General features: G+C 35.8%; 1 protein-coding gene across 2 annotated transcripts; it reads right to left on the reverse strand.

Moving 5' to 3' along the window:
• Positions 1-7,056: 7,056 nt before the first annotated feature.
• Positions 7,057-9,220, reverse strand: LOC145162406 (cytochrome P450 CYP72A219-like). 2 transcript variants are annotated; one of them, XM_079081560.1, is made up of 5 exons: positions 8,941-9,220; positions 8,599-8,819; positions 8,250-8,491; positions 7,772-8,159; positions 7,057-7,482 (listed from the first exon to the last, which is right to left on the reverse strand). In XM_079081560.1, the coding sequence occupies exons 1-5, from the start codon at positions 9,218-9,220 to the stop codon at positions 7,057-7,059; spliced, it is 1,557 nt and encodes a 518-aa protein (XP_078937686.1). The 2 variants fall into 2 exon arrangements, with proteins under 2 accessions (XP_078937686.1, XP_078937685.1); XM_079081559.1 differs by having other exon boundaries at positions 8,599-8,825.
• Positions 9,221-13,810: the final 4,590 nt, after the last annotated feature.

Consider the following 13,810-nt stretch of genomic DNA (forward strand, 5'->3'; position numbering starts at 1 on the left):
TACCGGATGGGTAACGGCTAAATACCCCGCCCCTCATAGACATTTTCCCATAATTACAAGATCAGCCCCCCATCATTCTTTCTTTCAATTTAAATCCAAATGTTACCATTTCTACCCTGGCTTCAAGAATCTTTTCAAATCTAGTCCGTAATTTACACCACAGCCCCTCACTTAACAATTCCTTTCAACATAGGTCCAGAATTTACTCTTTTAACCCCAGTCATTCAAGATCCTTTCAAATTAAGTCCAATATCATTCTTTAACCCCCGAAACTACATTCCAATAATTATTATTAAATTTTAAGCTCTAATAATATAAAATAATCAAAATAATTACTTCCCGGGGTTCCTGATTTATTATTTAATTACTCTATTCAAAACGGGATGTTACACCTTCTCTTGTATTTGGGTCTCCACATTCTTAGCAGCCCAGATGGCGGCTTTCAGAGTGGTTGTTTGCTTGACCATTGGACTGAAGTCCGCTGGTAATCCGAGGGCAAACTTGTTAACCTTGGAGAATTCAGTTGAGACGAGATGAGGAACAAGCTTCATTTTCTCTGTAAAGCTTGCAGCGTATTCAGTAACGCTCATTCTTCCCTTCTTCAGATTCTGGAACTCATTGTTGATCCCCAGAAGATCCTGCTCAGAGCAGTATTGCATCTTTAGTTGCACAAGAAAATCCTCCCAATACATCTTGCTCGCTTCACCCTTGGGCATTGAATCAGCTAGCAGCTTCCACCAGCTTAGTACTCCATATTTTAACAGAGGAACCGCGAGAGCGGTCTTCTGCCTGTTGCTACACTCGCAACTCTCAAACATCGTTTCCATCTGGGAGATCTAGTTCATGACTTCCACCAGCGTCGGGCTTCCAGATAGACACGGTGGTTTAGATGTCATGAAGTCCTTGTATTTGCATCCACGTCCGTCATTTCCTCCATCCTGGTGGTTTTGCCTAACTGTCGGTGGGTTGGCTTGACCAACAGTCCCACTGTAGTTTCCTCCTTCTGACGGCCCATCATTCAGCTCGGGCTCTACGATTGGTATGGTAGCTTCCTCGCGATTTTGTTGGAGCAAACGCCTGGTTTCCTCCATTTGACGATCCAACATCATCTGGATCATCGCTTGTACTCTGACCATCGTGATTGGCTCAGGAACATCTGCTACAACAGGTATTTGCTGAATAACTGGGGGTTGATTCCTATTCCCATTTGCATTCCCAGCTCCACTGCGGGTTCTTGCCATTTTGATCTATACACCGAACAAGGTGAATTTAGATCTTTATTCAGGATAGACGTTTAAATCATCCTTATCTCTCTGAAACGTTTATATGCTAGTTCTAATATCGTAGTCGTACGTTTAGAATCCTAAACACATAAGGTTTCCAGATCCGGTCGGCAACAGACCATAGATCCGAACAATTAACAGCACATAAGGCATAAAGCATTTAGCACATAAAAGCATTTTAGGAATAATTCCTAAAATAAGCTAGTGCTCACATCTCACAATCATCGCTTAGCATTCTAAGTTTAAGTCTAGAAATCCTACAAATTCCTAGTTCGCTTAAACTAATGCTCTGATACCAACTGTGACATCCCCATTTTCACGGCCAGAAAAGACCGATTTTTGTTTATGCTTGTTTGAAAATCAGAGTAACATTTTAAATAAAAGTGTTGCGGAATGTGTCCCAAAACAAAATATGATAAAGATTTATCAAAAGCATTTCCAAGGAAATGTATTTCATTAAAAGACTCGGGATGTCATGTTCGATACAGATCAAAAGCATAAACAGTACAACATAAGCCTTACTACATTATTTCATATCTACAGGCCTATATCCGAAATCCCTCATCCAAAACATCACATTTATGCTCGAGCACCACTACCTGTAATACATGAAACTGAGTGGGTCAGGCTTGGGAGCCTGGTGAGCACATAGGGTTTTCAACCCACAATAAATAAGTTTATTAATTTCTTCAATCAACAGTAACCCGATTACCCGTTCCCGTTATCCTCACTTTACGTCCCTAAACACCTATCATAAGGGACCTAGCCTAAGGATCATCATCGGGGATGGACACTACTACTAAGGGTTTCCTCAACAATAAATGTCCTAAAGGCAACCATGAGGGGGATGGAGTACACCGGTGAACACATCGTTCACAAACACCTACAGGTTGCGAGCCTGCTAGCGTTCCACTGGACTGTCTAGAAGAGTCCGTGGTCGTCATCTATACGCTGCTAGATGACTGGATCACCAACAACATCGAGGCCTCTCATCATTTTATCACACATCGTCTTATTACATCTACCCATGTTTTACCCCAACATTTTTGTAGATATAAAATACATATACAGTTTAAATCATGAAAAACGTGTATAAAAATCATTCATCCAACATAGACAGCAAGTGTTCAGATAATATGCACACATAGCACGTAATTTATATAAAATACTTCATATCTATGTGTAAGATGAAAGTAACTATGCACTCACCTAATTAGGTGGTGACTTGGCACTTGAACAACACTTCGTTATCTCAAAACAATTTTTCCTTGACCAAAACCTAGTATCAATACCACTAGAGTTTAGTTTTAACGTTAACCGCGACTAATTAATAGTCTAGCTATTATTATTATTATATAAGCGTTAAATAACACTCAATATAACTCATAATAATAGCCCAAACAATTATTTTAAGGGCCTAATAACATTACTATAATTATTTAAAAGTTATATAAAAAAATTGCGTAGGCGTAGCTCACTTACATCGGATTTTAAAGAAAACCGGGCTTTGCTCGGAGCAGCGTTTCCGAACCGAAAGACCTTTTTTCTCGGGACTCCGGGAGCCTCGGGGCTTCCTTTGGGTGCTAGGGATTTTTCCTAGGGTTCAAGGGGGTTAAAGGGGGTAGTGAGAGAAAGTAGAGAGAGAAAGAGTTGTGAAAATGAGTGATTTCCTCGGCAGCCCTCGCAGGGTATTTATATGGTCGGAACTTCGGATCTACGCGGGGCGTTCAGCAAGTTACGTGGGGCGTAACTTCGGATAAGGGTGCCAGCTCGCACCAGCTGGCTCACACTCGCAAGAGGATCAGGTCCGAAGGTACACTGGGCGTACCAGCCTTGGACGCGGGGCGTAGGGCGAGGCTACGTGGCGTTCATCGGATGCGAGGCCGTGCTCAGCAAGCGACGGCTGAGATTTGGCCACGTCACCACCCCCTTGCAGATTTCGCAATTTTCCTTCCCGACTTCTAAAAATCATAACTTTCGCATACGAGCTCCGTTTTCGACGTTCTTTATATCCACACGTAGGCGGGAACGTAATCTACAACTTTCATTTAGACTCCGTTAGCTAATTTTGGCTTTATTTTAAAAGTTATATTTTTAACAGGCCGGGACATGATTGGTCCGTTAAAAATTCATAACTTCTTCATCCACGTCCGTTTTCGTCTGTCTTTTTATCGTTATGCTACTATTAACGAGATCTTCGATTCTAGTTTAGGTTGTGTTGGCTAAAAACCGCTCGATCTAATTTTCGAACTTCGGGATGTACACTGCTAAGCCGAAACTTCGAAAAATCATAACTTCCTCATACGAAGTCAGATTTGGGCGTTCTTTTTATGGAAGCTCTCGGTTTAACGTTTTCTACGACTTTCGTTTAGATCACTAAGGCTAAAAATCGCTTTATCGTAAATTCGCTATTTACGCTTCCCGGTGTCGTGCCGGTTCCGTCACGAAACTTCGACGGGTCATAACTTCTTCGTTATAACTCGAATTTCGGCGTTCTTTATATCCCCAGAATCCTTGTTTCGACTACTACAACTTTATGTTAAGATATCGGGTTTATCTCACACTTTAATTTTGACGTTTATTTTTATTATTTATTAATTATACATTTATAATTAAATAATAAGCACACACATAATTCACATAGCATTCAAATATTTCATCTTTATTACATCAAAAAGAGTTATAATAGTTGACCTAGACTATTACATCGTCTAAAAATGCTTAGCCCCGAAACCCGGGTGTTACAAGTAATTAGTTGGGCTTTAGGGTAAGGCCCATATAAAGGATTGGGCCCAATTTGGAAAATTGGGCCATAGATGGGCCATAGTTTGGGCCTAGATGGTTGTATGATATTGGGACCTTAGAATGAGACATGTTGGACTGGACTGAACAATTGGGCCTTAAGGGAAGTCCAAGTAGAGGTTTGGGCCCAATTTGGAAAGTTGGGCCATATGTTGGGCTTTGATCCCTAGTTGACTTTGGGCCTATGGATTGGGCCTTGGGCTTGGGTAAACCAAGCTAGGGGTAATGTAGTAATTATCAAAAGTATGTATTTATAGTTATGTAGTGGAACCCAATTATTAATTGGGTGTTATTTTGATATTGACAGATCGGGAATCTGTCATCTAGCAGCTATGGTTTTGTCAGCAGGACTTCAGCAGTGTGAGGTGAGTTTTCCTCCAGTAGGAAAGGGTCTAAGGCACCAATGCCGGCCCGTTTATATATTGGTAGTATACCGGGGTTAGCCCGATGCAGTCTATATGTTTCCGGACTTCGGTTCGATGCCGGGGTGGTCCCAAGAAGTAGTTCAGTATGCTTGATGTCTTTGTGATTCAGGCATGTCTAGGTGTTATGAGTTCCGGACTGCGGTCCGATGCAGTATGCAGTATATGTGTTTATGTTATATGTTATGATTATGTTATGCTATTTTCAGTAGTTCCGGACTTCGGTCCGATGCAGGGGCAAGGCCCTAGTTAGTTCCGGACTTCGCTCCGATGTATAGGCAAGGCCCAAGTCAGTTCCGGACTTTTGTCCGATGCAGTGGGCGAGGCCCAAGTTATTCCGGACTTCAGTCCGATGAAGTGGGCGAGGCCCAAATTATTCCAGACTTCGGTCCGATGCAGTGGGCGAGGCCCAAGTTATTCCGGACTTCGGTCCGATGCTGTGGGCAAGGCCCAAGTTATTCCGGACTTCGGTCCGATGCAGTGGGCAAGGCCCAGTATTTGCTTTATGTGTTATTGTATGGTATGTGGTAGTTTGGGGGAACTCACTAAGCTTTGTGCTTACGGTTTTCAGTTTTGGTTTCAGGTGCTTAAGTTTTCAAAAGAGGAGCTCGGGAAGATTGCAGTGCACACACCATTTGTTCAGCCTGGGATGTTTATACTCTAATATACATGACAGTTGTTATATTATTCTGAGATACATTGTTGTGATTTTTCTATGACGTATGATGACTATGGTTTTCTTACTGATTTAAAACGAAATTTTCAGACTGTGTTTTTGGGGATGTTTCACATAGCAATAAAGATCAACGGACAACCAATGAATGAGTAGATAAAGCCTTGAATTAGAATCAAAGATGATATTTCATGATTAATCCCAATATCCGTAGATGTTGAGAGGTTTTCCATAAGGTGAACAAATCATATCAAGAAATCGTAATGAATGTTCATTCATTTGTTGATTATAACAGTATACTTTAACTTTTTTTTTCTTATTAATCCATTGTACATTGAAAATCTAGCTATTTATAGCATTGTACTTTCACGGTTTTTGGTTATTAGCACAATATACTTTAGAAAACGGTAAAATAAAATACAAATTACCCTCTTTGGGTCGTGCTTAGCACGGGCCTCAAACTTTTCTAATATATATATATATATATATATATATATATATATATATATATATATATATATATATATATATATATACACACACACACACACGTTTACTATGAAATAAGTGTTTTTTTATAAATATGTGTTTGCATACAAATGTATTTATAATAAAATAGGTGTTTGTATACATTTATTTTTTATAAAATACATGTTTGTATACATTTGTTTTTATAAAAACAGATTTTTATATATTTATGTACTTAATAAATACCTATTTTTATAAATAGGTATTTCGTATACAAAAACGTTTTTTTTTTTTTTAAAAATTATATAGAAAATATATGATTTTTATGGTAATATATATATATATATATATATATATATATATATATATATATATATATATATATGATTTTATAAAGAAAAAACATATTCGAAACAAAATTTTGAGAAAAAAAAGTTGTAAAAACAACTAAAGTTATGATCAATTCATAACAAAATTCTAAATTTTGGGCCAAAAGGGTAAATTTTGGACAAAATTTGTAATAAAATTTAAAATCTAGGCAAAAAGTGTAAATTTTGGACCAAATTTGTAATAAATTTTGAAATCTGGCTAAAATATAATTTTTGAAAGTTGGATGACCTGGGTAAAATGGTTAAATTGAATGCAATTACCGATTTTTTGGGACTTAATTGAAAAAAAAAGATATAAAGACTAAATCGATTATGAGACCAATATATAAGGACTTTATTGCAGTTTTCCCTTTCTATAATTTATGTAATGTGTCAGTTTTCTTTGTATTGGTAATGCATTTTTTGTAAAAAGAACATTTTTTTTGTAAAAAAATGTCCTGATGATCATCATTAATTTTTTTCTCAAACAAGACTTTTAAACCTATATTGTGATAAAAGTATAAATTAATAATTTTTATAATCTAACATGTTTCATGTTTAAGCTTCAAATTAACTGTCAAGATTATTTTTTATAATGTTGGTAGAAAATGCATAATTGATCAATATGAGTTATGTTATTTGTATGTGGTAAAAATAGAAATAACAATATTTTTTTTTTTGATATATATGCAACACATATACACAACCCCCCCCCCCCCCCCACACACACACACTCACACAAGTTACTAATCATACAAATAGATACTAAAAAACACATTAAAATCAAAAACTAATTCTGACACATTTGTTCTTGAGTCTTTTAACATATGTGATGTTTTTAAACACACCATGGCCATCTTCGAACATAAGATATATCGTTATTTGTATGAACTTTAAATTTTTATTGTTTAAACTCAGTATTCTTGTGAGTTCATTGTAAGTAGTACTTATTCATTTAGTAATATTGGACTTATTGTACATTTAATACATTAGACAAATCAAATAACAATACATGTAACATGTATTTGCTACAATAACCACTAAAGTTTGTGCAAAATCAGTTGAGCACCAAATTGAGGTTGTAGAGAGATAATAGTATGTGGAGCATGGGCGTATGATGGAGAAAGCTCGAAGGAGAAGCATCTTAGAATCATAACAAGTGCCAATTTCGCTTCCAACATAGCAAAGTTTTGCCCAATACATATACGTGGACCCCCTCCAAAAGGAAAATATGATGCTTGTCCGTTTGTTGCCTTTAACACACCTTCTGCAAATCTCTCAGGCTTGAACTTTGTCACGTCATTACCCCATACATCACTATCATGATGTAAAAGCATCATGTGCAATTGCAGGAGTGAACCTGCTGGCAAAGTTATGTTTCCTAATGTAGTTTCTTCATGAATCATTCGTCCCAATATTGTACCGGGTGGGTATAATCTAAGTACCTCGTGCAAAATCATATTAATCTGCAAACAAAATATTAGTATATTATTCTTGTGAAAATTTATTATAATAAAATGTGACCAACTTTTCCTAGAGTAGTTAATTGCTAGTCACTTTTAATTAAAACTCAATAATCTATAAGTGAGGTCATACAAACTTTGCTATGGGCCCGGGCTATAATGATTAACCTTCCTTATGAACTCCAAGACTTAGTTTGATATCAAAACAAACTTATCTAATATCTATTATGCGTTTATTTTGGATAAAGCGATGAGTAAACGGTTTCGTAAATCCTAGGACAGAAAAACTTACAACTTTTAGATGACTTAGTCCATCAATATCCGGTTTTCTTTCTCCAAACACCTTTAAAACTTCATCTCTAGCACGGTCTTGCCAATTTGTGTGTTGACCTAACAAAATCATTGTCCAGACAAGTAAATTTGCAGTGGTTTCTTGGCCTGCAAAATAGAAGAGTTTGCACTCTTCAATGACTTCATCAATACTAAGTCCAAAATTTTTATCCCCTTGTTGTTTGATCTCTTTGTAGTTCGAATCCAATAATATGCCCAATAAATCATCACTACTACTTTCCCCTTCTTTCATTGTTGTCACTCGTTTATTAATAATAATTTTTGTTATTGAAGCCTTCACTTCTCTACCAATCTCCTTCATCCTTCGATTGCTCTTTGTAGGCATAAATCTAAAAACTCATAATTGCTCAGGCCTTTTTGTACTAATAATTAAAAAAGAAGGTTACAAGACCGAAAATATTAACGGAAAGCATACTCACTGAGATCCTGGAATATACAACGATTGTACAATCTTCATAAGTAGCCTTGCTTGTTCTTTTTGAAGCTCAAATATCTTTCTTCCTTCCTGATAGCTGCTACCAAATGCCGTACGTGAAATTACATCACTGGTGAATGTTTGGAGATGAGGATACACATCCACTTCACATGATCCTTCTTTAGTTAATTCTTCCCATTTGTTGATCATCTCGTCACAGCTTATGTAAAAAGCAGGTATCATATGCTGCAAAAGGAACACCGAATCAGTTTTACATGTGGGGTAGGCTAGAAGTGAAAAAGTAATTTGTTGGCACTTTTGATCTAGTAACTTAGAAAGAAACATCCATGAACCTTGAGCTTTTCGACATGGAAGGCAGGGTTGATGATCTTTCTATGTTTTACCCATTGATCAGCATCAACACTTGCAATCCCTCTTGCCAGCAACCTGGTTAATGGATTTCCTCCTTTCTGCTTTTGAAATTTGTTATAATTACCCAAAATCTCTCGTATCAGTGCAGGTTCTGTTACGTGCACCACAGCTCGTGGCCCAATCCATGTAAAGAAGGCTTTCCCTTTACCTGTTTGTAAATATATATTCTTACTCTTTCATTCAACAACTATATATATATGAACTATGACAATGATATTTATCAGCTTTCTTCAATATATATAAATATATAGCTAGTTACATACCATGAGTCTTAAGGGTGTTATGCATAAATGGCATGACACGTGGAACGATATTGTCTGTAAGATTTATGGGTTTCAATTTGGCATTGGCTGTCATCTGTACCATTTCTTTCACATCTCCAAACAGAAATTTGTAGGAATTTCCGTTCAGACCTTGTTCTCTCAGGAACTTTTCCATCTTCTTTGGTTTCAACCAAATCCAGTTGAAAATCCTCCATGCATATACCATCATCATCACTCCGACACCACACAGCACTGCCTTCATATTTAGGCTTACCTCCATTAATTTCCAGAAGGGGGGTTTACCAATAAGTTTTTATATATAGCAATCTAGTCAAAGAAGAATTGTGGTGGTTTTCAGTGTTGACGTTATAATTAATGAACGGATGGATTCTATATAATGACGCATAATTTTCAATCAAAATCCCTCCGGTTTGAGTTGTTATGGTTAAGCACCATATGTTGTGATTGTTTATCAATAGTCACCCCAAAACAACAAAAGTAAAAACAAGGAAACAGTGTTGTAAACTAATTAGTCTGTGGGGAGTGGTCAGAGCCAAGCCACCGGAAAAATGCTGCAAACTCAGCGTCACGTCAACTCCACCAACAACTCACTAGACATTGGAAATGATTATCACTCCACCATTTTTTTAATTTTTTTTATGATTAAATTAAATAAAAAATATAATTTAAAATATAATAAAATATTTTACATTAATTGAAACCACATTACACTAATTAAAAAACATAGAAAACTAAACCTAAAAAAATAGAAAACCAAAGCTAAATTACTAAAAAAAAACATAAAAAACATAGAAAATTAAACCTAAATTACTAAAAAAAACATAAAAAACATAGAAAATTAAACCTAAATTACTAAAAAAATATATAAAAACATATGAGAATGTTTTTTTTAAGTAAAAAATATATGAGAAGAGAATGTTTTTATAATGTAAAATGTTAGTAAAATATGATATATTTATAGTTATATTTGATAGGTTTTTAAATTGAAAAAAGATTTTTTTTGTAATGTGCAACAGATACAAATTGGTCAAAATGACCGTTATCACTTTCCTCTTCTCCATTGGACGTCTCCTTCCGTCTTTGGAGTCACGCCCCGACCAAAGCACCGACCTTAGGGGCAGTGTTCACGCGTCTCCAATGATGCCAACTCAGCATCACGCGTGAGTTTGTATACCCACTCCGGGCAGCCTTAAAAATGGGCTTAGATAGCCAACTAGGTGCTAGTCTTTATTTGACTGAACAGCCAGCGGCTAACGCGTTCAAGATATTTGTAGCCAAAAGGTCAGACTAATAAGTTTGGTATAACGTACCATGTGTTTGGTACTGTCCGCATGCTCACTTCGACTACCCTAGCATGCGGTCCTATTCCGATTATTGTAGTTATTATATTTTTCGAAATTTTTAGCATAAATTAGAAATTTAATAAATTTGCATTGCTAGAATAAAAGTTATAGTATAATTTTATAAATTGAATTCGTTTTCATGAACTTTTATAGTTTGTTGCCATTTTCACGTGGTTTATAGGACACACAAGGATCTAATTGAGATGATATAATGAATTTTGGATAAACAAACAAAAAACAAACCTTTATGAACTAGACTTGTAGGTTAATGATAAGTCCAGGTACCAAAATTGTGATTTACTCTTATCTAAAACTAGAATATATAAAACACTGGTATTACGACATAAACGATATTTTCAAGGCCAGATGCACGATGAGACGATTACAACGACGTAGTAAGCCTATATATCACAAGAATCGTTTCTAGAAGAAAACATTGTCTTGTATATTATTTTAATCATGAGTTAATTTTAGTATTTGGCACATTTGATCCGGTCGATCAATAGAAAACACAAAGACGTTGATTTGTATAGACAATCTTACGTTATAATGTTATATGGTTGTATTTTACTCATGATATGGACGACAACAAGACAAGGTTTCACAATAGACAATAATATTTGTAACATCGTTGAAAGAAATTATTAAACGTATAATTTACTTTCATTTATATCAAACAAGTGTTTAAAGTTATTATTCTACGATTCAATTTTAACTTAGATTTAGACGTGCTTATAAGAAAGGTGATACAACTTGAAATGCTAATCAGTATGACTAAAATCGTGTTAGAATTTAGGGAATCGGAAATAGCAATAAATGCAAACTTTGATAGATTTAAGGATCATGTTTTCAAACACTTTTTGGAATCTGTAATTCGTTTCTTTTGCCTGGGGTACACGAATTCAGAAGTCGGATAATCCAAGAATGAACCAATCCGAATTACAGGCCTAATTCAGATTGTGAAACACAGAATACCTTGCTTAATGTTTTCTTGAGAGATAGAGAAAAACTTAATGAATAGATTTCGAGTATATGTTTTGTAACCCTTTTTTTTTGGAACATAAAGCATGTTCTTATACAAGAGGGAAATGTGGTTATTGGTGGTTATATGCAGATTTGGCGCTAAAACAGGTAGATATTGGACATAACCAACACCTACATCATCATGATGTCATCAAATGAGTTTTGGCGGGAAAATGCATCGGTTGGTAGGTATTGGACCCCGTTAGGGGCCCTATCCCTTAGAACCCTGTACCCAAGGACGTTGCCCCCGGACCCTCGTATCCCAAGCTCATATTAATCACTCCAGTGTACACCCTGCACCTCCAATCTCGGTGAGTGAAATAGAACTCAACCTATCTCAAGATTAATAATAATTACACCAAAATATGTTGATAACACTAAAATCACCAACAAATCTTCTTACCGATATCTTTGTTTTTTCACTTCTTAGGAGATAATAGCTCCAATAAAAGTAATTAGAAAAGGGCATATTTGATTGTCTCAATGATCAAGTACTTTCCTTATGTTTTTGGTCTTCGCACATTTCTCTGTTTAGAAGGTTTGTTTGAAGGTCCTACACACGAGGAGATTAAGTTTCTTGCCCACCGCTTGTTCAATGAAAGTCCTCAACAACTGTTTTTTTGATTCACAACAAAGGATTGACCCCATTTGTTGAATTCAAAGGGTACCAAGATTGTTGTACAAATTCATGGCTCCTTAAATGGGAATCAACAAAGTTATTAGGAATAATAACTTTAGTCCATAGAGGATTAAAATATGGAATTTGAGTTCGTCTTTCCAGTATGAAACAATATTAATGGTTGAAATAAAACATATATGCAACAAGAAGATAAGGAACATTTGACGATTTCATTGTTTTTATTAGGTTTTATACGAATTATAATTGGATTATGACTTCATTGTGGAATGAAGAGTAAGTTTAGTTGGAATGAGGTCCAAGCAAAGCATAAGGACACAATCTACTACAAAATAAGAATACACTACTTTTGAAGTTGAAATCAAATATGATTGGATGAAAAAAAATCATTGAAAAACTATGTTGATTTCTGCCATTCAAGGATCACATAGAAATCTTTTTGACTTCGAGAGTACACTTAATCAAGCTAAGAAACTATATGCCACGAAAGAAAACCAATCATATACTCCAAAATATTTAATTATACCTAGAGTAAATTAAAATATGGAGATGATGGTATTCACGGAATTCACACAAATTAAATTTAGTCAAACCCATTAATAAAGTCTTTCCTTTTGAGCTAAGTATGAGTAATCACACTTCAGCCACAAGACTTTATTATTCTAGAAATTGGATTTTAATTTGGATTTAGTATTTGGATATTGGAACATTGTAACAACAACTATTACATAGCGTTTTGATATACTGGGATATGATCATCACATTAATAACTTTTGTGTTCTATATTAACATGTTTAATACATGAATAATCTTATTATTCTAGAAGTTCATAGTCGGTGTAATTGTGGGAGAAATTATGAAGTAAGACTAATATGAATTGAATTGGTTGACTCTCACTAGATGAAAGTAGGCAAGTGGTTGTAACCAAGTTTCATAGGTACTTGTTAGAGAACTAATACCGAACGGACCTGCATCAAGATCAACTCATAGATCGCAGTCATGAGTGACACTTGATTAAAAGGTACTATCTTTGTATCCTTAACACCTGAGATACATAGTGGGACTTAAGTGTAGGGAGTACTGTGCTTTGATATCGTCAAATGTTGATCCTTAACAGGGCAGTTATAAAAGTCATTTTCAGGTATGGTGTGAACTATGCAAGAGGCTTTTGTAGCCAAGATGGGATTTGTTCCTCTTATGTGTTGAGAGTTATACATCTAACGCGCGTTACCCACAGTTGAATTACAAATGAGATTGATTGCAATCCAAGGCTCATGTTCAACAGGATGTCTGTAACAAAGGGATAACTGATAAACTTACCTTAATACATCAATTGAAGCATGGAGCTTTTAGGAATTGGATGTTAACGAATGGAAATCTTCGTCATATGTTATTGGGGGCAGTGAAATTTTAACATCCCAAAAATCGAGGGTAAAAATTTCATTTTTAATATATAGATTCAAACATCCATTTACATTTATCCAAACAATAAGGTATTCCCAATTAAAACAATTATCAGAGTAATTCCCAAAATCATAAGTTGCGGAAAAACATAGGTGTGTGCGCTGCAATCAAGTCAGACCCTTCCCTTTCGAACCGGAAATACCTGAAACCATAAACCACAAACTGTAAGCACAAAGCTTAGTGAGTTCCCCAAAATACCACATACCATACATAACCATGAGCCAAACATGTCAGACATATCCAATCAATCAATAAAAGTGCTATGTGCCAACCATAGTCTTGCCATTATGCCACGAGCCGCCTCGTGGTCTTACTTGCCAGGTTGGGGGCCACAACCCTGGGTCTTATAGACAAGTGACAGGAGCCACCTCCGGGTCTTCCA

This window comes from Lactuca virosa, chromosome 3 (genome assembly GCF_052849685.1).
Source record: "Lactuca virosa cultivar CGN04683 chromosome 3, Lactuca_virosa_CGN04683_v6, whole genome shotgun sequence".
Lineage (NCBI taxonomy): Eukaryota > Viridiplantae > Streptophyta > Magnoliopsida > Asterales > Asteraceae > Lactuca > Lactuca virosa.